This window comes from Triturus cristatus, chromosome 7, assembly GCF_964204655.1.
Source record: "Triturus cristatus chromosome 7, aTriCri1.1, whole genome shotgun sequence".
NCBI classification, from domain to species: domain Eukaryota; kingdom Metazoa; phylum Chordata; class Amphibia; order Caudata; family Salamandridae; genus Triturus; species Triturus cristatus.
The window spans coordinates 1,611,831,263-1,611,854,675 of NC_140590.1; the positions used below are offsets into that span (position 1 = coordinate 1,611,831,263).

Consider the following 23,413-nt stretch of genomic DNA (forward strand, 5'->3'; position numbering starts at 1 on the left):
TTTGTAGTACTTCCAACATGGCGCTCCCCTCTTTTTCAGTCCGTAGTCTGTTTTCTTGCTCTATTCTGGCGTTCACGTGATTCTGCATTCCCTGTCTGATTCTCTAGCTCATACGCTTTTCTTGTTTTACATTTCGCCTCGGCGCGCATTGGATACGGTCACCCTTGGTTTACTACGGTTCTTTGGTAAGTGCACTTTTCAGTTTTTTCGTTCATTTTTCGCATCTTTCCAATCCAAGCGATTGCGCACGTAACTCGCTTTTCTCTTCTGTGGTTTCGTCTGTTTCAGCTTCACAACGCTTGACATACACGCCACGCGCGTTTGACCACCTCAGGTATTTATTTTTTCACTATATTTTTTCACTATTTTAGGCTTGGGTGACACGCTCACTTTTCTTTGTTCATCACACTTCATACTCCATCCATTTTTTTCAGTTCAGTGGCACACCTCGTCACGCCTGTTTTCACTTACTGCATTCCACAACGAGCAGCGTTTTTCTCAGGACCTCATCCAGTAAGTTTCCTCCCAGAGCCACCATTCATTTTCTCCACCCTTATCTTTTTTCTTTCCTTCCTTTTTTGCAAACGACGTGCGTTTTGTTGTTTTAGAGTTAGTGTCTGAAGCTTTTGATTATTCGTCCAGAAATTGCGGCTTTTAGCCCAAAAAGAGTTCTCTTCTTTCGTCTTTTCATTTCCAGTAAGCGTCTTTCAAAATTTTTTGAGTTACATGTGAGTTTCACGCAGTCTCGCATGCATCACCTTCTTTCCTTTTACCGTTTTCACTTCACACTTATGGTGGTTGTCTTTCATTTTGTATCAGCCCTTTTCTCCTTGTGTCACATGGTACAGGAATCATGTTTTCCCTTAGATCTACTTTTTTACAACCTTTGTTGAATTGCTAAGGTTTTGAAACGGACCAGCTGGTACCTTTCCGTTTATCGACCTTGCATCTTGTATTTGGTTCTTTAATTGCTTCTGCATTGTAATCATAGTATGTGTCCTTATTTGTTCGCTAAAGCACATTCTTTTGTTTACAGCGGCCCCTGAAGAAGGGAGGTTTTCCAATCCCGAAATGCATTGGGCACTTCTCTATGAATTGACTTATACTTTTGCTGTTTGCACTGAGTTTACATACATTGATGTACTTTAATTTTCAATGTTATACTCCTTGATGCCATGTACAAAAAAAATTGTTTTGCTATAATTTGATCATATAAATGTTTATTTGATTTAAACTTTGGGACCATTGTGCTGCATATATGTTTTGCTTAATTACTGTTGATGTTTTTCTACTCTAGTATCTTGGTCAAAAGTTCTCACTAAAAGTTCTCCTTAGTCAGCACAGCTGTGCACTCAGTACACTGGTGACAGTTCACCAGCAGTTCAGTCGTTCTTACACGAGGTGGGCCTCCTTGTTTCTGAGTAGCACGCTTTAATCACTTTACATTGTTCAAAGTGTAACACATTTTGTAGTTTAAACAGTAGGTGTGCGTTAACTTCCATTAACACTTTACAACTCTGACTGTAGGCAGCCAGATAGGTTTCTGGACCCCTGGGTTGACAGCCCCTGCTCGGAGGCTAGAATCAAAGCCCATCCTGGGCGGAGGTGTCACACCTCCTCTCCCCCAACTCCCCGGATGAGTGAGGGTTGGGGGGAGTGCTTGAGAGGGAAGCTTCAAAAGGCCGTGCCACCTTAGTAATGCGACCCTAGCCTCTGCTGCTAGCAGCAAATGGCAGCCTCCGGTTTAAACCCCACCAACTTAAGTGAGAACAGGAGGTGTGCCCCCCTTTGCCATCTCCGCCCCTCAGGTGCTGGAGGCAAAGTGAAGCACATTTTTCAGTGCCCACTATCTTGAATATGGTGGTACTTATCCAATCAGGAGGGTGGCATAATAGTAGGTGTAGATACCCCAGGTGAGAGACCCATGGTTCTCTGTCACTTACCTGTAATGCCCTTAAATCAAATTTTTCTGTGCCACCCCTAGAACCTAAAATCTGATTCCCGACGACCTAAGAAGCCTTAGCGTCACACCAGCAGAGCAGATTGTAGACACCAATTGACTTGGCCCTAGCCCTACCAGCCTGTTTGCAGCCCTCAATGATCCTGTGCTAAAAGAGGATCTGTCCTGCAGCCCAGCGACCTCCAAAGCCTTGGGAGGACTGCCTGCCTTCGACAAAGACCAAGACCTCCAGCGGACCTATCCAGAAGAAAACAACTTTAAACAACAAAGACCTCTGCCCTCAGGAATTGCACCACCACCGCCGGACCAACCCCTCCACCAGACACACATGGCCTGAGTCCAAGTGATCTACCAGTCCTCTGAAGGTTCCCCAGCGCTTCTGAGCAAGAGTCTACAGTGGGCTGAGGCCTGTTGGACTCCACCTCGACATATGCAGCCTCAACTCAAGGCTTCCCCTTGACTGCGGCCTGCCCACTAAGACTTTTCCGACACACAAGGACACCCCTGCACTCTAAGCCCCTGGGTCTTGAGAGCATGACCAACGGTGTTCATGTGTCTCCTAGCATCTCTACTTAACTGGGCAGCTGAGGGGTTTCTGTGTCTGGCTTCCTTGCCCGAGCCTGCAGCCTTTCTTCAAAACCGATCTCCCCCATTGGTTTGCATTGGGCACCCTTCCGCCCCCGTGCCACTGAGGGTGTAAGTTTGGTGCCGCCTTGTGCTCCCTCTCATGCTTACCTTAACCCCGGGAGACTGGGATACTAAACAGCTTTACTCACCTGTGAACAGCATCTCTTCAATTACCCCATTTCTCCATTGACGCCAGATTCCGAATTTGAACCCTACACCCAGCCGCTCCCGTGCTGGTGAAGGTGCAGATTTGCTACTCCTCTGAACCTTGCCTGGTGCAGATTCTTCAACTTAAAAACCAGGATCAAGTTGTATTCTTACCTACAAAACCGCATTATTTTCCTCCCATAGGTTAACATTGCTTAACTGAAAAGTGCGCTATGTGTCCACTTTTTAAAGTGAAAAGTATTTATGAAAACATACTTACCTTTTGACCCATTTCTTTATCTTAATATAAATCTTGAAAGAAGCTTATTTTTCTAAAATTGGCGTCAATATCCTTATTGACTTGTGAGTCATTTATTAATCACTGTGTGCATAACAAGTGTGTTAGGCCTAAGGCTGCCCAACCACACTACCACAAATAGAGCACTTTGTGTTTACATTAAGCTCTATACACTTCTGGGGGAATCTCTAGATCTTTACACAATATAACCACTTAGTGGTATTTCACAGAAAGGGCCCGCTTTCTACAATGACTCCATCCAGCATTGGAGCGATTCCATGGCCATCTGTGAGAGGACCACTCTGTCTTCCCAGAGGCCCAAGAACTGAGACCACTGGTCTTTAAGCGTTTGCTGGAGCGGTCGCATGTGTAGCCTGTGCAGGAAAGTGGGCTCTATTGCAGTGCCACCCCACTTTGTGACTGACTCTCATGCATCTTTGACTGAGTGTGCACTGGTTTCCTGCTAACCCAGATCCCAGGACCAGCGATCCTTCCCAAAATAGTTCCTTTGCTTCCACAATTGGCACACCTCTGGCTCACATACAAGTCCCTTGTAAAAGATACCAGTGGTACCAAGGGTCTTGCGAGTAGAGAGTATCTCTTAGGGCTGCAGCAAGTATTGTGCATCCCTATCCAAACAGGCATACTGCCACTACAGCCTGCGTGTTTAGTGCAGATAAAAGTGAAGAGTCGACCTGGCACACATCTCTGTGTGCCAGGCCTACCAGCACTGCAAGAGGCCTATGTAAGCCACCCCTACAGCAGGCCTTACAGCACTAAGGCAGGGTGCACTATACCTTATCATTTGAGAGCATAGCTGAATGAGCAGATATGCCTCTATAATGTCAGAGTCCATTCTTAGACATTAGTGCACGGTGAAGCCATACTGGGCACATGGGCTGGGACCTTGACATTACAAGTCCCAGAGCTCCAGGATGGCTTCACCGAACTCCAAGATGTCTGGAACCAAACGTCTAAGATTATTAAGTCCACACGGATGCCAGTGTTGGATACATTAATAAATGCACTTAGAGGGCACTTCAGAGGTGCCCCCTGCAAACCAACCAAGCCACTAGCGGGTGCCTGACTGGTCTGCAACAGCCTATCACCTCTAGACATGTTTCTGACTCCCTGAGGTGGGAGCCTTTTGCTCTCGAGGGTCAGAAACAAGGCCTACTCTTGGTGGAGCTGTTTCACACCTACCCCCACGTAGGACAGCATAGAATAGCGGTGAGCCTCAAAGGCTTCCTGCCTTTTATTAGGTTGACAAGGGCCTCTCCAGCGAGTGGAGGTGCCTGCACACCCCTAACCAAGCCCCACTTTTGGCAGCAAGGTCGGAGGGAAAATTAGTAAACGAGAGGTGTGTCCGTTCTCAGCCAGGACAAACCCTTAGGTGCCATGAACTGAAATGACCTCCTTTGAAAATCCTCTATATTGTTTCGGAGGATTCTAGCCAATAGTGTTAGGTGTATGCTCCCTCTCCAGAGGGAGTGGACATACAAAGAATGTAGTCATCCTAAAGGTAAGTTGCCCATTGGCTACTACCTTCTAAACACGAACACCCCTAAATTGAGTATTTAGGGGCAACCCTGAACCTTAATCCTCAGATTACTGTCGACCTTCGGAAAAGGGGACGAAGAAGAGTCATACAGCAGCGAAGACATAAGACACCAACTGTTTGCTCCAGCCCTACCAGCCAGTCTGCAGCCCTCAAAGGCCCTGCTACAGAATAGCGACTCATCCCACAGCCCAGCAATTTACAGACCCCTTGGAGACTGCCTGCCTTCTAAAAAGACTCCTGATCTCCCGTGGACTTGTCCAGAAGAAAACCAAGTTTAAAGACCAAAGCTCTGCCTGTGGAACCGCAGAGTCAACCACCTCTGCACCAGAGTCCAAGAGAACCACCGGGAAATTCGTGCCGGCCTTGTGATCCCACAATTTTACCACACAATGTGAGGAAAATGTGATTTTTTTTAAAGCTAAAAATTGTAAGTTTGCAGGGGATTCTGGGTAAAAAAAACATTTGGTGATCCACGCAAGCTACGCAGGAGGGGAAACCCTAAAATGTCTTTCCATAAATAGCTTTATGATTCTTTGTGAAAACCAGGATAAGGTAGTGCCTGGTGCACTAAGTATCGAAGAATTTGATGGTCTGAATGGTGTCTGGATTACAGCCCCTGTCTTTCCACCATGTGTAGAAGTGCTTCCATTTGGCCTTTTAAGTTCTCATGTTTACTGGTGCACATGCCTGTACTGGAAAGACACTGCAGTTAGCTGGGATGTCCAAATGGATAAACTCCAGTGGGTCGTGTACTAGTCTGTCAAGCTGAGAGACCAGAGATTGTGAGGGAGTACCTCTACATTGTGCCTGGGAAGTAGTGTGTGCTGAATACTCTGCAAGAATGATGGGTGGTTGGGTGGATAGCCTCAATACATCATTCTTGCACAACAGGTGGGACATGTCATAAGGATAAGGGAACAGTGATTCTCTTTCCCACTTCCTCAGTACACTGAAGATAAAAGGGCACTGGATTGAGTCATTCCAGGAGCCAGTTATTTGCTTCCATTGGTGGTCTAGTTCCTGCAGCAGGACTGACAGATTCTGCAAAGGGGTATCGACAATATCTGTGGATGACATCAGGTCCAAGAGTGACTTGTACATTATACAAGAGTCGACTACAGTAAATCTTGTAGAAGCCAGCATAGCTTCAGAAAAAATGCATTAGAAAACAGCAATGCATATGCAGGCCAATGCATAGCAATCTAACCATGTTACAGGCATCTCTGAATGTGAAAGAAACTCATACCTAAAATAAGGAGACAGTACACCAGGTCAACACTGATTCACAGGGACCATACACAGAATTCCAGAACTATTAAACCCACACCAAAATTTATTTTGTACTACAAAGAGGATAGTTTCTCACCTTTGTCCATAATAGTCTTCAAAGAAATGTTCCTTCCACTGTTCTACCTTCTTCTCCTTCTCTACTTCCTGTCTTATGCGAGTCTGCATTTCGGGAGTGAACTCACCTTACAGGGTATATAAACCAAACGTCAAGAATGTAGCTACATCTAGCAAGGGCTCACATTAAACATTCTATTGTAGATGGAAAAGAAGATTTTCTATGCGTAGTAGACTCAGTAGTAGGATGCTTTGTAGCACAACAGTGTTAATTTAGACAATACACAATAAAAAAAGGGGCATGTCTTTCACCCACCCACTGGAGGTTGTACCTGCATTTCCCTGCTACAATCAGACTGCCATGCTCGAACCAAAAAAAGCCACAACCCCATTCCTCTGCTTCATACAGAACCCATATTGTCTTGAGAAAGTACAATAGTGGACTTAATTTTTGTCGTATTGTTTCTGCAAGACATTAGGGTTAAGTCAAATACCTGACACAGACGAAACCTATGTTTGTTAAAACTGGCCATTTTCACAAGAAACAAGCATATCTAACGTTTACAAGGTCCCAATGATACAAGCCAATCACACACTTATACCACACAAAAGACAGCACCCATGAAGCACCATTCATGCATCTCTGCTACATTTGAACCGTTAAACATCATAATAATACAGTGCCATCCTAAGCATACCCATTACAGACCACAGCCTTGCAAATAAAGACTGCTGAGTCCCTAACAATAGATTTCCGTCTCACACCTAGGTACTGTTATATAAGAACACGTCAAGTTAAATGGGGCAGAACTTCAATCCTCAAAGCAATGGAAACATGCATACCATCTGCCAAGCGCTCACGCCAGCTCTGGGCAGCATGGGCAAAGAACTCGTTGTTCAACGCAGTACTGCTAATTCGCACCTGACCATCAGTTACAACCTAGAGAAAAGAAAAATAAAGAGCATGAGAATAATTTTAAGAAAACAAGTGACTTGACAAGGAGCATGTTCCAGCTAATGTCTACCTGTCTGTCCACCTCAGGAAGAAGCGCCAGTAGCTTCTGCTGGAAATGATGAGGTAGTGCATTGAAGGTCCGCAGATTAATTAATGCACGGAGATTTGTGTTTACAAGAATAGAACCGGGTGTTTCACAATCTATCTCTTCAGCTCTGTTTCGCTTTGCTGGATCTACAAGAAAAACAAACATATCAAAACAATACCATGTACTGGGCTAGGTCAAGAAGAAGCTTGGCGGTTAAGACATGGCAAAATGAAACTCCCATACTCAGCCACTGCAACATAACAGTGTAGATTATTATACAAGATGAGAACCACTAAAGCCACCTGAGAATTTGCAGATATGTTTACATACAAATGGTGCACACAGAAAGCAGGCACAAATTCTTATAGCAGATCTGAAAATTCCACTTAGAAATGACAGAGGATAGCAATTGCTGTACCCATCCCTCAAGCGTGGCCATGGTTTTTTTTACCTAGTGGAGGGCTGACGCACAAGTTACTACTTGTGTAATGATCCATCTGTAAGAGACATTAGTTAGTGATAGATTCCTTACCTTAGAATATTCCCAGGCGTCAGACGGGATCCGGAAAGTTTTGTCAGCAGTACGCCTGCACGTCGGTAGGTGTTGTTGTGCGCCCGTCGCTGGCATCGTAAGCGCAGAGAGGACGTCACGGAGACTTCTTAGGCGCCACCCATGCGCGCTGACGTCAGTTCTGTACAAGACTTTCCGCGCCAGGAACGCAGCGCCATGCAAGAAACTGACCACTGGTGCCATGAAACTAGGGCCTTGAAAGAGATGACCTTAACCCTCGAAATCAGTTCGCAGAACAGGGAGGATGGGTGGGGCGGTAAGGAATCTATCACTAACTAATGTCTTTTACAGTTATATCATTCGTTACACAAGTAGTAACTTGTGCATCCGAAAGAGACACGTTAGTGATAGATTCCTTACCTTAGAATAGGTACCCCAGCAATACCAACCCCGGTGGAGGGTCTGCGAATAAGATTACATCAGAAAGTCGCAGAAAACAGAACGGCCAAAGAAGTCGTCTCTCCGGACTTGGCTGTCAAGGCAGTAGTGCTTGGTAAACGTGTGCAGCGAAGCCCACGTAGCTGCCTGACAAATATCTTGCAAGGGAACGCCGCGTCCCAAGGCAGTAGTGGCCGCTGTCGCCCTGGTAGAATGGGCACGCAGCCCCACAGGAGGCTCCTTCCTAGCCAGTGAGTAAAACGCTTTGATGTACAGAACGACCCACCGAGAGATGGTTCGTTTGTGCACGGCCCAACCTTTTTTGGCGCCCAAGTAGCCAACAAAGAGCTGGTCATCCACTCGGAACTGTTGTGTGCGCTTCGGATAGAACGAGAGAGCACGTTATGGGTCCATACGGTGGAGCCTCTCTTCCACTTTTGAAGGATGCAGAAAGAAGGTGGGCAAAGTGATGGTTTGCCCGATGTGGAAGGGCGTGACAACCTTTGGCAAGAAAGAAGGACGGGTCCTTAAAACTACCTTGTCCGGATGAACAGAAAGGAAAGGAGGTTTAGAAGAAAGAGCCTGGAGCTCACTCACTCTTCTGGCAGAGGTGATAGCTACCAGGAAAGCAGTCTTTAGAGTGAGAAGACGTAAAGGACAGTTATGAAGGGGCTCAAAAGGAGCGCACATCAGATAGGTCAAAACAAGATTCAAGTCCCATTGAGGCATTATGAAAGGCACGGGAGGAAACGTGTGTGTAATGCCTTTCAGGAAACTGTTAACAAGGCTGATATGGAAACCTTGGAAAGGCGGAGATGGCCGAAAGATAACCTTTGATAGTGCACAGAGCAGAGCCCTGCTGGGCCAAGGATAGTAGGAACAGAAGGACCTCAGAAAGAGGGGCAGAAAGTGGATCCACAGACTTTGTTTCACCTGCAGGCGTACACAGTCTTAGTGGAGGGACGCCTGGCTGCCAGAATGACAGCACAGACTTCGGGAGGAAGATCAAAAGCTGTTAACTGTCGCCGCACAATCTCCACGCATGGAGGTGGAGGCTGGACAGGTTTGGGTGGAGGACCGTCCCCTGCTGCTGCGACAGAAGATCCTCCTGAAGAGGCAGTCGGATTGAGGGATCGATCGCCATGCTGAGTAGCTCGGGATACCAGTATCTTCGTGCCCAATCCGGAGCCAATCCGGAGCCACAGGGATGACTTTGGTCCGGTCGCGCCGAATCTTCAGCACTCTGGGGGCAAGTGGTATTGGCGGAAAGGTGTACAACAGACGGCAACTCCACTCGCGACGTAAAGCGTCCCCAAGCGGATGCCGCCTTGGAAATTCCAAAGCGCAGAACTGATGACATTACGTGTTCTCTTCAGTGGCTAATAAATCTAACCAAGGCTCTCCCCACTGCAGAAAGAGACCTTGCGCCACGTCGGAGTGCAGAGGCCATTCGTGATCCATCAAGCACCGGCGGCTGAGTTCGTCCGTCCTGGCGTTCAGAGAACCTGCCAGGTGTTGAACCACCAAGGTAATGCCTTGATGTTCCAGCAATGTCCAGAGGCGCAGAGCCTCCCGACATAGGGTCCACAACCCCACCCCGCCCTGTTTGTTGCAATACCACATGGCGGTGGTGTTGTCCGTGAACACCTGCACTACACTTCCCCGGACAGAGGGAAGGAATGCCTTCAGTGCAAGACGGATCACCCGAAGCTCCAAAAGGCGGAGAGCGAACACATTTCTTCAACTTTTCTTGTGACGTCTTACCCGATTCCGTGGGTGAAGACTTTGACCCAGAGGAGCGATGATGATGGCTCCGCGGTCGGACCTCGAGCGACCCCTGGACCTCGAACGGCACGGAGACGATTGCCTGGCCTCCAGCAGCTTTCGGGACCATTACCGCAAAGCCTTCGGAGCCATGGCCAGACAGTCGGAACATGAGTCATGGTCGCGCTCCAGACAGTAGAGACGGATGCCATGGGGGTCGGCCACCGACATCGTACGGCAACAGGCCCCACAGGACTTAAACGCAGGCATCCCTACGTGGCACCAGGAGTCAAAGACTCAAAAGAAGGAGAGACAAAAGTCTCAAAAAGTTAGTCAAAAAGAGACTAGGGCACGTGCTTTAACCGGATCTGCGCTGAATGGCGCGGAAAAAGAAAGAACTGACGTCAGCATGCATGGGTGACACCTAAGTAGTCTCCGTGACGTAATCTCGGCGCTTATGACACCAGCAATGGACGCAGAGCCGCACGATGCCACCTACCGACGCGCAGGGGTACTGCTGACGAAAAACATTCCAGATCCAGTCTGACGCCTGGGGATATTCTAAGGTAAGGAATCTATCACTAACGTGTTTCTTTCAGATACTCGAATTTCAGATTGGTAAAGAGGACACTATCCACCTGAAGGATCCAAACACACAGCTCTGCAGAAAATTAGCCTTGTACACTAGTTATCAACTGTGACAGGCCATCTGCCTGTTCAGGAAAGATACAAGTCTTATACGAGCCACAGCCCTCCAACCTTGAGTTGCCTAACCACTAAGTGCTAGAAAAAAAAATCATTAACATGCTTGCAGTTTTAAGCTAAATAGTAGACATTTTGCCTCAAACCACCAGAGTATACAAAAGGAGTCTGACGGCTAGGATCCATTTAACAATGGAAATGGTTCACACTTTTTCAACTACTTATCTGCATGGAGTAGTACTGTGGAAATAATGAAAAACGTTCGACAAGAAAGTTGCTAGATGAGTTACAAGTACTTATTCAGCCCCTATGAAAAAGAGTGGACGACAAGACGCTGTACTAATAAATAAAAAATAAACATTTTGCAATTATTTAGTATTTTCCATACCACCATCAGGACGCACCTCATCTGTTGCTTTAGTTCTTCGGGTTAACCAGCTGGACAATACAATATCACTTTACAATCTGGCTTTGTGCACGCAGGATAGCAGGTAATCTCATTCCAGTTATATTTCAAGACGGTAAGAAATTATTGCAACAAAAGCTTTTGCTCTGGCAAAATGCTTTATCACTAAGAATCATACATATGGAATTCCCAATTACATTAACTGGGTAAACAAAATTTTAAAAAAGGTACGCAGATAAAGCCAATACACCTGGATGTGTGTGGAACAAAAAATATATGATGAAGTAACTACAAATGTACATTACAAGAATACTGCAAACTACTGAGGAGTTATGACCATGTAGAGGCAGAGTGCATTTGTTTGCCACAGAATTCTAAGGTCAGTTGCAATACTCTGAATAACAACATTTGAGGGTAATGTATCCCATAGAATATGTAGGCCATGCTCCTCTTGCTCAGTTTCTTCTCCACATTTCAAACATGCCTGTCAGGCCATACGATGCTGTAGCTTTGAAGTTCCCAGCGCTGTTAAATGGAAACTTGCATACAGCAGGAAAAGTAGTGATTCTCTTAGCAATGTGGCAGCATCATACCAGTGGACAACCTATTCACAATTCAGTATTCATGTAAATGGCTCTATAAAAGAACAAGCATTGAAAATGCAATAGGTCTTGCCTTTGATTAAGTTAAAGCCATTTGCTTTGCTAATGGTACTGTATAGCAAAGCAAATGGCTTTAACTTAATAAAAGGCGAGACCTATTGAATTTTTAATGCTTGTTTTTTTTGTAAGGGGTTTTATTTCCTTTATAGATGTTCTGAGGACATCACAAACGGAAACAATACAGGATGCATACACTAAAATGCTGTGAACAGTAGAGGCTGCTTTGCTTGCCACACATATTAGGTAGATCGTGGAGACCTCAAATAAAAGTAATCCGAAAAGTTTCTGAATAGGAAGTGCTCACAAGTGGGACCACACACGTTCTTTGTAAAGACTTCCAAGTACACGCGACCCTATTCAAACATTCCACAGTGAGTGCTCCAATCAAGGGGCTTCGGGTCGAAGACAGAGCATAAATGTACTAACGTCATCCTTATATGATTGCTTTAAAGTTAGAGAAACAATTTGTATAGAAATATGGAACAAAATAGTATATTTTGTGAGACTGTCAAAAAATAGCAGTATGAACTGCTTAAAATGCAGAATAAAAGAATCAAAATACCCCACGTGGGCTGGGCAGAATCACTCCTTCCCAGTGTTTTGAGAAGAGAAAAAAAAACGCACTTTGAGTGCTTCCTCCGTATTCTCGGGAACTTGTGTGTGCTGTCAGGTGAGACTCACTGCTGTTAAAAAAGTTATAACCGAGTCTGGGTAAATTAGAGACGTATTTTTGATAACCGCGAAAGAGGTTCAAGTAACGAACGGTCACGTGATTGAAATAAACACTGAATGTGACACAAGGCTGCGTGGTACACACGAGGAGGGGATTGCAGTCCGGTCACGGAGAGCCTTGTTCGGAGATATCCCATGTACCCTAATCTCCAATTGTGTTGACAATCAGGTTAAGTACATAGAATCCAAAATTTGGAAAACTCATTACCTATTATAATCCACGAGAATTAGCATTTTTTTGCTGTTGTATATAGAGCGAACTCGATGCGAAGGTATTGGAGCGCTCCAGATGAGCACCATTACACAAGGAGGCATTCATTTTTGGTAGGCACGGGGACATTAAGTGATTTGCCCCGAATCACTGGATCTTGAGCCCACGGCGACCACTCTAATATGGTTTCCCAGCTCCAAAGTCGGGAGCTCTGAATGAATGCTGACCTCATCCCTTTTACGAAATACTTCGTATTTTATATTTTTGTTTATAACCTAGGAAGGCAGATGTGCCCTGATAGTAGAACGTGGTATTGCAATCCAGCCGCTCCTGAGCAGTGTACACAAGGGAGGGGGGGGGGGGGGGGGCTTGGAGACTTGCTCTACGTACAGGTTTGAGTTGCAGGACAGACATTGCCTTTTTCAGAAGGGGCGCCTTCACTCACCACGCATACGGGGGGGGGGGGGGGGGGTCAGGTTCACAGTTATAAAGTGCCTCGCAGATTGTTGGTGGTGGGGGAGGGACGCTTGAGCGCGAAGATGCGGGTGGAGGGTGATAAGCTGTTGGCTTTTAGCCTCAGCATGACCACATTTTGTTTTCCACATGGGTCATCGCGTGCGTTTCCTTTCTGCTGTTACTCACGCTGCACTTCTTGCTTGCGCGTCTCCAGTTCCGCCAAGTGCTGCGTGCTAGCCATGCCCAGCAGAGCGAACGCGTCTGCAGTGGCTGAAGCCCAGCAGCTCACATACCAGCCGCAGCCATGCCAGGAGGCACCAAATGCCCACGTCCCAGATATGGGCACTTACCGAGCACTGTACAAGAAATCAATTGAGCACCCGGAAGGTATTGTACCTTTTGATATCAATTTTTGTTTAGAGTCGTACATGGTGTAAAAACAACAGAGCGGCATTATCAATCAATGCAGTACTATTAACATACTGTAAACATGCAATCATTGTTATATAAATAATTAAATATATGCATTTTTCAAAATACTTGAATAGTAAATGATAAAATAGGCATTTTTGTGCACTTCTCCCTAAATTAGTCATGAAGCCAGCACGAACTGGGACAGCTGGAACTGAACTGCTATTTGACATCAGTACACTTTTCTCTTTTAGAGCCGTCCCAGTTGGACTGGCTCGCCTGACTTCCGTCTGTGCTAAAAGGTTTCCTATCTTTATGGGGCCATGTGTTTGGCCCCATAAAGATAAGAAACCTTTTACGCCAGCAGTAAGTCGGGGCAGCCAGTCGAACTGGGACGGCTCTAAAAGAGAAAAGTGTACGTCACTGGAAGCTCTTTTCCAATGGCTGGCCACCGTTTACCATAAACGGTGATGCAGCCAATGGAAAAGAGGGGCAGGGCTTAAACACCGCTAGTGAAAGCTCCCCAAACTCATTAAATCTCGCCAGCGAGATTGCGAATGTCTGCCAAGCCTACGCCAGGTGAGACCTAAAAAGTACTTAATGCCTTTTTAGGTCTCGCCTGACCCAGCGCATGCGCTGGTCTGGCGAGACTTATTGAGAGGGCTCCAAAAAGTGCTACCAGGCCAGCCTAGCGCTACAGTGCATGTGCGCGGACGCGCGAGCCGCGCTTTACCGCGATTACTTTCACTTTCGCGGCCACACGCCGCTTTGATGTTTGATCGTGATCGCGATCACTTTCGCGGCCGCTTTGCATAGCCAATAGGTCTCGCATTTGGGACCTTATAAGTATTTAGTTATGCAACTGTTGCATGGCTAAACATATAAGGTCCCAAAGGCGAGACCTATTGGCTATGCCAATGCTTGTTTGCAGGTTGGCAGCAATATACAAAAGATACATCACTTTTACAGTTTCACTTCATAAAACATGAAAGAACTTTATTTTACAGGCAAGTAAAAAGAACAATTAAAACGAAGATCTATAAAGAAAATACGATAGCAACTGCTGGGGCAGAGATGCACTCCCTAATGTTCTATAGCATGGGTACCCTCTAACATTTTTCCAGGTGACATAAAAGTTGGTCTCCGATGTGACTGAGGGCCGCATTGACGCTAGCAGGGCGGCGGTCAAGGTCGCAGTCAGGTGGTGTAAGAGATGGGTACTCACAAACCTTTTCCAAGGGGCCACAAAGTAAGGCCTGTGTTGTGCCCAAGGTCCGCATTGATGCAAGCACGGTGGCAGCAGAGCTTTTGGTTATGCTTTATCAGAGTTGCAATCCCTCTACTGCACCTTGAATTAAGCCTTCTCTAATTGCTATCACTGCCTTGGGAGAGTAAAGTGTAACTAGGAAGTGACTTCTATACTCCAGGAATGAAAAGGAATTGCACAACGTGAAACCATAAAAGCTGAGATTAATCATGGCTTCCCCACTTGACCAAATTGTGTAATCTTAAGCAAGTGTCTAATTTCACTCTGCCTCCTTTTTCTTCATTTGGACAAAAGAGCATATTGAAATAGAGGGGGCGGGTGAGGTGCAGATGGAGTGAGCAGCACAGCTCGGGGCTCCGCTCAGCTGGCTCACATCCAGCTCCATCCTGTAAAGCCTGAGATCCCCAGCCGGCCTTGAAAAACACCCAGGGCCTGCTCTGCACCTAGGGAACCAGCTGAAAGAAAGCCGCACCAGAAAGCAAACCATTGAGAAAGGCGACTGCTCTCGAATGCCACGAGTAGATGCGAGATGGCGGCGGCCTGCTGAGAAGGCGGGCAAGAGCGCCGAGTAAGGCAGACTAAGCAGGAGTGCCTACACACATTTGGATAGGAGGCGACCTAGGTAGAGGCGACTACGAGTACTTTGTCCCCTGAAAGAACTGGCTTCTGCCCCTGGCGAAGGAGGTGGGTGTGCACACTGGAGCTCTGAGCCGAGGACCCTGAAAATTGTTCCTGCAGGAACAATATCAGAGTGATGGGCCCGCCATAGAAGGTGTAGGGCAACAACATGGTAAGACTACTTGGAGCACTGGCTGTGCATGGAGGTGGCACCAGAGGGGATATCGGCCTTCTATGCACTCGAGCCAGCGCGCAGTGTCCCGTCAAGGCCGCCTCCGCCAGGAGCTCTATCACACCCTGTGATAGCGCGACTCCTACACTACAGAGAACACATCCTGGCACAGGCAAGACGCAAAGATGACCTCAGAGTTGACAATGGGCTGGTGCACATTTTCCCAGAATTTTCTTAAAAAGTGCAGAGGCGCCTCCTTCCAAGAAGTCAAGAAAAAACTCTGCCAACTCTATTACAAATATACTATGTTGATCCAGCCAGACAGAGTGGTAAGCCCGGAGGAAACTAAGTTCTGCTAATCCCCGCAAGAGACCGGAGAGTGGATGGAGGATCAGCAGGGTGTGGGCTTTGGCCAGAGTCCCAGGCGGCAGAGGGTGTGCCGAGGCGGCACCAGCAGCAAAAGGGCAAGGAGAGAAACAATAGCACACACACACACAAGGTGCAGTTGGAGCGGCGGAGGTGGTGGCAATGATTAGTGGAAGGGACACTAGCCATACCTCGCCAGAGAGAAGTGCACCAATACTGGACTGACCACGGCTCTAATGTATCTGGGAATTAGAGTACGGAGAGGCCCAATGTGATAGCAAGGTCGTCCAACGACATCATCTGTTCAACTTGATGAACTGGTTAAAGGGCAGGGACTGGGGTTGGGGTGCTTGGCACTAGTTCAGGGGTGACACGCTGTGCACAACGTGGGAGATGGGGTTCAGTGGCCACAAAGGCTGGATGGCTGATTCGCTGACCGTGAGGGCTGCAACATCACTCCCCTGAACTAGACGTGGAGTGGGTGAACTTCCACGATTACATTCATTTCTTGTTATATGTTGGATTGGAGGGTGGGGGGGGGGGGGTCTAATCTGCTTGTCCTGGGGAGGGGAGTTGGGGTATAGGTTACAGTTCTGAGAGTTTGCCTTAGGGGGTTCTTGGAGTTGTACATCACTGCAATATGTTTTCTCTCAATGGGCAAGCCAGTGTGCGTGGGAGGGTGGGCGACGAAGTAGACCATGTGATGGCTGGACGACAAGACCTAGACCATGGCAAGCTCCCCAACGTATAACTTCCTTACATGGAAAATCTGGGGAATGCAGACCATGTCCGAGATATATAAGGAGCCTTTGACGCCTTTGGGGGGGGGGGGGACGAGGACGAGGCAAGAGCCCTGGTGGGGGGGGGGGGGGGGGGGGAGATGCATCTCAGCAAGAAATACTATACGCTATCAACAAAAAAAAACCTATCAAACATATGGCACGGAGCAAGATCCCTGGGGACTGACTGTCTTCGACAGATTTCTGTGCCATCTATTCAGCGGAACTGGCACCCAAACTAACTGAGCTATACGGAGCAACCAAAACTGCTGGTATCCTACCAGACACCACCAGGGAGGCGGTGTTTTCTATCCTGAAGTCAAACAAGCCTGCACACGATTGCTCAGCGTACAGGTCCCTGTCAATGCTTAATATTACCTAAAAGATCATGAGCAAAATCCTGGCGACCTGCCTTCTGGCCCATATGCTGCATCTGATACACCCAGACCGAAATATGGTGACCAATATTCGAGGCTGGTGACTATGACTGAGACAACGCAACAGCATTTGCAGACGATATTGAAAGGTTTTCAACAGACCTGAATGGCACTACCTCTACGAGGTAATGCTGCGCATGGAACTGGGAGAGTGAGTTGTGGCCTAGACGCATTTGCTGTGTACCAGGCCGACAGCCAGGGTAAGTACCGCCGATCTATATCGGAGAGATGCCTAGTGGAGCGAGGGACGAGACCGGGGTGCCCAGTCTTCAATGCTCTTTGCCATTGAACCATTGGCAGCATGTGCGAGAATTGGCAGGGCGATTAAAGATCTAGCAATAGGGAGACCTTGCACTATATGCAGATGACATGTTGCTCTTTTTGCATGACACAGAAGAGGATTTGACGGGGCCAGAGACCTGTTGGAAGAGTTTGGCCAGTTGTATGGGCTGCGGGTCACCTGGCAGAAATCCAAGCTCTTCCCCTTGGTGCGAAGAGAAGACTCACCAGGGTATCGGACAATTGAGCAGTGGGAACCCCGGTGCTCAACTTACCTGGTGGCCCAGATCTACCACAACAGAGCTGATCTGGTGGAGGGTAATGTGGGGCGCGCAATTGAATCCCCGGGGTCCTCCATGACCTTTTGGGGGGCACTTCCACTCTCAGTAATGGGAAAGATAGCTCTCTTGAAGATGGGGGGCTGTCACCCGGCTCCTCCATTTTATTTTTTACAACATTTCCCCTGTGGATACAAGAGGCCCAGCTCAGAGAACTGACAACCCTTGGCACAGAGTTTATTTGGGGGATCAGGACACCAAAGAGTGGCGTTAGCCACCATGAACCGCCCGACAGCGGTAGGGGGGGCCTCACAATCCCCGATTACAAGCTATATTACATAGTGGCCCAACTACAGTGGCTGATCCAGGGAATTGCACAGACACAATCTGGGACAGGGACGCAATCTGGGACAAACCCCCGTCCCCTTATGCCACCACTCCGGGAGCTCCTTCAGGTTCTCCTTCGAGTGAGACGATTCCTCAGAGTTCCATACACTAGCGAAGTGCTGGAGCAGGGGATTGCAAAGAATACACACTAAGATTCCATATTTCGTGGAGCTACCTTTGGATTTCCTGCATGCACGTCCGCACGGGGGGGGGGGGGGGGGGGGGGGGGGGGGGGATTTGGCGGGGACTGGCCTTATGGGTGGGAACAGTGGCGACAGAGGTGGGAGACCTGTATAGGGGCTCAGAACTGCTTCTGTTTGAGGACTGTAGGAAGGAGTTCAACTTACCCAAGGGGCATTTTCTTCTTCAAAGGTCATTCACATTGGCAATGAGGAAACATTGGGGTGGGTCCACTGAACCCATATCTTCCCAGAGCTGCCAATATATAGCACTCAGAGGGTACCATTAGAACAGTTTTATGCCTTTATAGATCTGCCCCTATTCATACTGCGAGCTAGATGGGAGGATGACCTGGGTACCCCCATTGGAACAAAAGACTGGGATAAGATTATGGAACGAATGCCAAAGGTCTCTAGTAATGCTCGTTTTAAACGTATAAATGATTATGTGCTACACAGATCATACTGGACACCCGAACCCATAGGCAGGTACTTCCAAGTACCGGATGCAACCTGTCCCCAATGCTAAGAAGAAAGGGCCAACATTCTTCATATGTTCTGGGCGTGTACCGCAATTCACACTTTTGGGAGGGAGTCATACAGACGACTGAGGTTGCTTTGGATTGAGATCCCGAACACCCCAGGACATTGCCTACTGAGTTGGTTCCCTCACCTTACCAAGACAAAGAGAACAGGGAGATTTCAGGACTTAGCATATATGCTTGCTAAACGAGAGATAGCTAGGAATTGGAAGACAGCAAGGGGTCCACGACTACTGGTGTGGAGGAGGGAGCTGATAAAGCGGGCGGGCTGCAAAGGGAGAGTCCTCCTGCGAAAAGCACAGAGGGGCATAGGCAAAATTGAGGGTCCCTCACCTTGGGACGCGCTGGAAGACAGCCTAACTAGTCCAGAGCGGGACACCCAGCGAGCCACCCCGCGGGATCCCCCAGATGACCAGTGTGACTTGACAGCAGAAATCCTGTCCAGGATCAGATGCTTCATATAGTGCGATTAGGGCTGGCCTTGCATGCGGAGCAGAGTGACCTCAAGAACTACCGGCTTAGCCCATTAATTATTGAACAATTGAATATTACAAGGGAGGTGGTGTGCTGACTCATGGGGGAGGGAATATTATGTTATTTCATTTTAATGATGACTGAATGTACTGATTATGCAAGCGTTCATGCTGTCCTATGATACTCATGAGCTGTAATGTGTACTCTGATTAGCTCTGAAAACCCAATAAAATCGGATTTTTTTTTTTTTTTTTAAAGAGCCCCTTGATATACAGGTGTCAAGATATACGCTGTATTACATTTCTCGTATGTCTGAGTTATTAAACTCAAATCTTGTTCATCTATAAAAACAACCCAGAGGGTTTCTTGTGATCACTGACTTGCCTCTTAGTTCAGTATTGGCATTGTTGCCAGGTTCGGAGGAGGCATGACTGTTTCTATGTTCATTTTGAAAACTGTCACTTAAAAAAAATCTCAAGGCACTGATATCATCTGATGTAGCAAGGCGAGACATGTTAATGAAAAACACTTTTTCTAAAAATCTGAAAGATTTTAATGTTACACTTTTGTTGGAAGAAATCTTTAAAAAAAAAAAAAATCAAAGTGTTCCTAAAGTTAAATGGGGCAGAGTCGGCATGGCACATATCACTGTGTGCCATGCCCACAACCCACACCCTGTGGCTTAGGTAAGTCACCGATCTAGCAGGCCTCACAGCCCTAAGGCAGGATGCACTATACCACAGGTGAGTGCATAGCTGCATGAGCAATATGCCCCTACAGTGTCTGTATCCATTGACAGATATTGTAAGTGCAGTAAAGCCATACTGAGTACATAGGATGGGAAGTTGTAATTGCGAACTCCACAGCTCCATGATGGCTTTACTGAATGCTATGTTTGGGATCAAACTTCTCAGCACAATAAACAAACTGATGCAAGTGTTGGATTTATTGTAAAATGCACTCGGAGGGCATCTTTGAGACGCCCCCTGAAAAACGACCAACTCTCTAGTGTGAAGCTGACTGGTCTGCACACAGACATGTTTCTGACCTTCTGAGCTTGGAGCCCTTGTGCTCTCATGGGTCAGGAACCACCCCCTCCCCAAGCAGGAATTGTAGTGAAGATCGTTAGCTATATATGTACATTGCTAAGTTAGCACAACCACGTTAAATGTTAGAAAGCCATCTTGCCGCTTTTGCACACGACACTGTAGTCACATGTTATTAAATTGAGAAATGCTTGCTCGACTTTGCTTCACATGAGAACTGTCTGTTGTTCACATCCCAAACAGTGAGCAGCGACCTTGGTCTGTACATAGTGTAAAGAAACAGTCTGGGTCGCTAGACGGTGCATGTTGTTGAGTTCAGGTTGATCGGCCCACTATTTAGCCATAACACTCACGCAGCTGCAAATACCTGAACGTCGGGTGCTTTTAATATTGCAGTGTTACATGTTTTCATTACATTCGGAAGAAGAGCTTTCTCAGGAGCAGAGCCTAGCTGATCCTGTGATGTGATCTCACAGAGCTGATCTTTACGGTATGGGGTTCCCCATTCAAGCCTAGAGACCTTTTACTAGTCTAATAATAAATACTATTAGTTTGCTAGGGAAAGGAAGGTGGATGAGATCCACTGTCATTTTAGTATGATTACTCCTTTCATTTTATATGGTATTGTAACTATACTGATGGTTTTGATTTTAATCATTTGTCTGCTAATGTTAGCCAAAGTACTGCATCTTAGGACACGAGGTTTATAAAATAAACTCTTTAAACTTTACCGTGTCTGTTTATTCTGTTGTGGACTGATGAGAATAATTACGAACAGGTATTTCTGATTCCCACCATTCCTGAGAAATACACTAAGTCGCTTGTTCTGGGTTGTCTATACATTGGGACCGCCTAGCTAAACCTCGGATAACGAATGGGACACTGATGCTGGTCGGATAACGGGTTCTGGGGTGAGTTTTTGGTACACCACAATTCACCGAGGTCCTGGTTTCCTGCGCATAGTTCTGTGCATAAGCAGAATCCCTGCAACAGAATAGCATTCAGAGCGTTGAGCCTTAAAGGCTTGCTGCCCTTTGTTATGCTGACTAGGGCTTCTCCAGCTAATGGAGATGTCCCCCCACCCCCAACCAAGCCCCACTTTTGGCTGCAAGGTCAGCAGGACAATTAGTAGCCAGGAGTGCATGTCCCCTCTCTGCTAGGACCACCGCTAAGGTGCCCTGGACCAATGTGACCCCCCCCCCCTCCTAAGCAAATCCTCCACCTTGTAAGAAAGGATTCTACCCAGTCAGGTTAGGGGATGTCCCCTTCCCAAAGGGTGGGGACATTCAAAGGGTAAAGTCACCCTAAAGGCAAGTAGCACGTTGGCTACCATCTGCCAATACTATTAAAGCCCCTAACTTCAGTATTTGGGGACACCCCTGAACCTTGATCCGCAGATTCCCGAGACCCAAGAAGATGACGGCGAAGAAAACGCGTGCTACCAAACTCGAAGACAAACTATTTGGCCCAGCCCTACCGGCTGGTCTCCTGCTCAAAGACCCTGCGAAGACAACTACGCCTGTCCTGTGGCCAGGGACTTCAAGAACCTAAGGAAGACTGCCACTTTTCAACAAAGATCAGCTCTCCTGAGTACAGCATTCCTGTCTGGAAAACTTCAAAGACTCTGGATCAAGGCATATCTGCGACATTGGCCTACTCTGCACCAGATGCCCACCACCACCTGAGTCAGAGACTCTTACCTGTCCAGTGAAGTTTCCCGAGTGATTCAGACCCTGACTTCATCGTTGGCTGACCTCTTCTGGACCTTACAAAATTGCCTGCATCCTCTACACGAAGGGATGCCCTGACCGCGACGGACTTCGGTAGAGAAAATCCATCAGCCGAAGAATGTAAAGCCATAAAGAACAAGTTACTTACCGTTGGTAACGCTTTTTCTGGTGGATACAGTATCTGCCTGTGGATTCCTCAACTTATGAATCTCCCCTGCACCAGCATTCCTTAAGAATCTTTTCCTAGCTCTCCACGCTGACGAGGACGTCTGCTCCGCTCACAACTCCGCATGACGTCACCAGAGCCATAAGAGAGCCTCGTCAGCGTGATGACATCAGTTCCACCCATTTTTTCCAAGCCTCCGAGGCGAACCGACAACAGATTCAAAGTATACACAGCACACAACATTCGAACAAATGTACATAATCAAAATTGAAAGCTAAAGAACATGAGCATTTCCTATAAATGTACCAGATAGAAAGAAGATACAATGTAAAACAACTTGTCAAACAAGGCATCCTTTAAGGTATACAAAGGTGGACAACAGTGAGGGTGGGTCAGTGAGGAATCCACCGGCAGATACTGAATCCACCAGAAAAAGTGTTACCGAAGGGAAGTAACTTGTTCTTCTGATGGAAACATCTGCCTGTGGATTCCTCACCTTATGAATAGATTCCCACAGCAGTCCCACTCCCGGAGGAGTGTCCACCTTTCTTATACCAAAAAGTCCAGCAAAACAGAACGCACAAAGTGGCCCATCCTTCTCACTTCGGAGTCCAAGCAATAATGCTTTGCGAATGTGTGGAGGGAGGCCCAAGTCGCTGCCTTACAAATGTCCAGCACAGGAACACCTCTGGGTAATACAGAGGTAGAAGACTTCGCTCTAGTAGAGTGACTTCTAATACCCTCAGATGGCTCCTTACCAGCAAGGACATAGCAGATCTTGATGCACAAGATGATCCATCTGGATAGAGTGCGCTTGTGCACAGCCTTCCCTTTCATGCGTCCAACGTAGCCCACAAAGAGAGGATCATCCATATGCAAGTCCTTTGTCCTGTCCAAATAAAAGCTCACAGCTCTTTTAGGGTCCAGGCGGTGAAGTCTCTCCTCCTCCTTGGAAGGGTGAGGGAGAGGATAAAACACGGGAAGAGTTATGGACTGTCCCAAATGAAAGAGTAACTACCTTAGACAGAAAAGCAGCCCTGGTCCTGAGGACCATCCTTTCAACATGTATGGTCAAAAACGGGGGTTTTGAACTGAGCTTGAAGCTCACTCACCCTCCTTGCTGAGGTAATAGCCACCAGAATTACTGTTTTAAAAGACAAAAGACAGCTATGAAAGGGTTCAAATGGAGAACCCATCAAGAAAGTTAAAACAAGATTTAGATCCCATTGGGACAGAACAAAGAGTAGGTGGAAACCTATTGGTAAGGCCCTTTATAAATCTCAAAACAATAGGAGACTTAAATAAAGAAGGCTGATCAGGCAGACACAGAAAAGCCGATAAGGGCGACAAATAGCCCTTAACCGTGGCCACAGCACAACCTTGCTGAGCCAAGGAAAGAGCAAACGGAAGAACATTCGAC

General features: G+C 47.1%; 1 protein-coding gene across 4 annotated transcripts in view; it reads right to left on the bottom strand.

Annotated features, from left to right (window-relative positions):
* The window catches only part of ASXL1 (ASXL transcriptional regulator 1), a 136,795-nt gene that overhangs the window by 95,036 nt on the left and 18,346 nt on the right, over positions 1–23,413 (bottom strand). For all 4 annotated transcript variants that reach the window (XM_085619490.1, XM_085619493.1, XM_085619489.1 and 1 more), the window contains 3 exons: positions 6,963–7,126; positions 6,781–6,877; positions 5,960–6,065 (listed from right to left, as the gene is read on the bottom strand). In XM_085619490.1, the coding sequence (XP_085475616.1) occupies positions 5,960–6,065; positions 6,781–6,877; positions 6,963–7,126 (367 nt within the window). The remainder of the gene's footprint in view (positions 1–5,959; positions 6,066–6,780; positions 6,878–6,962; positions 7,127–23,413) is intronic.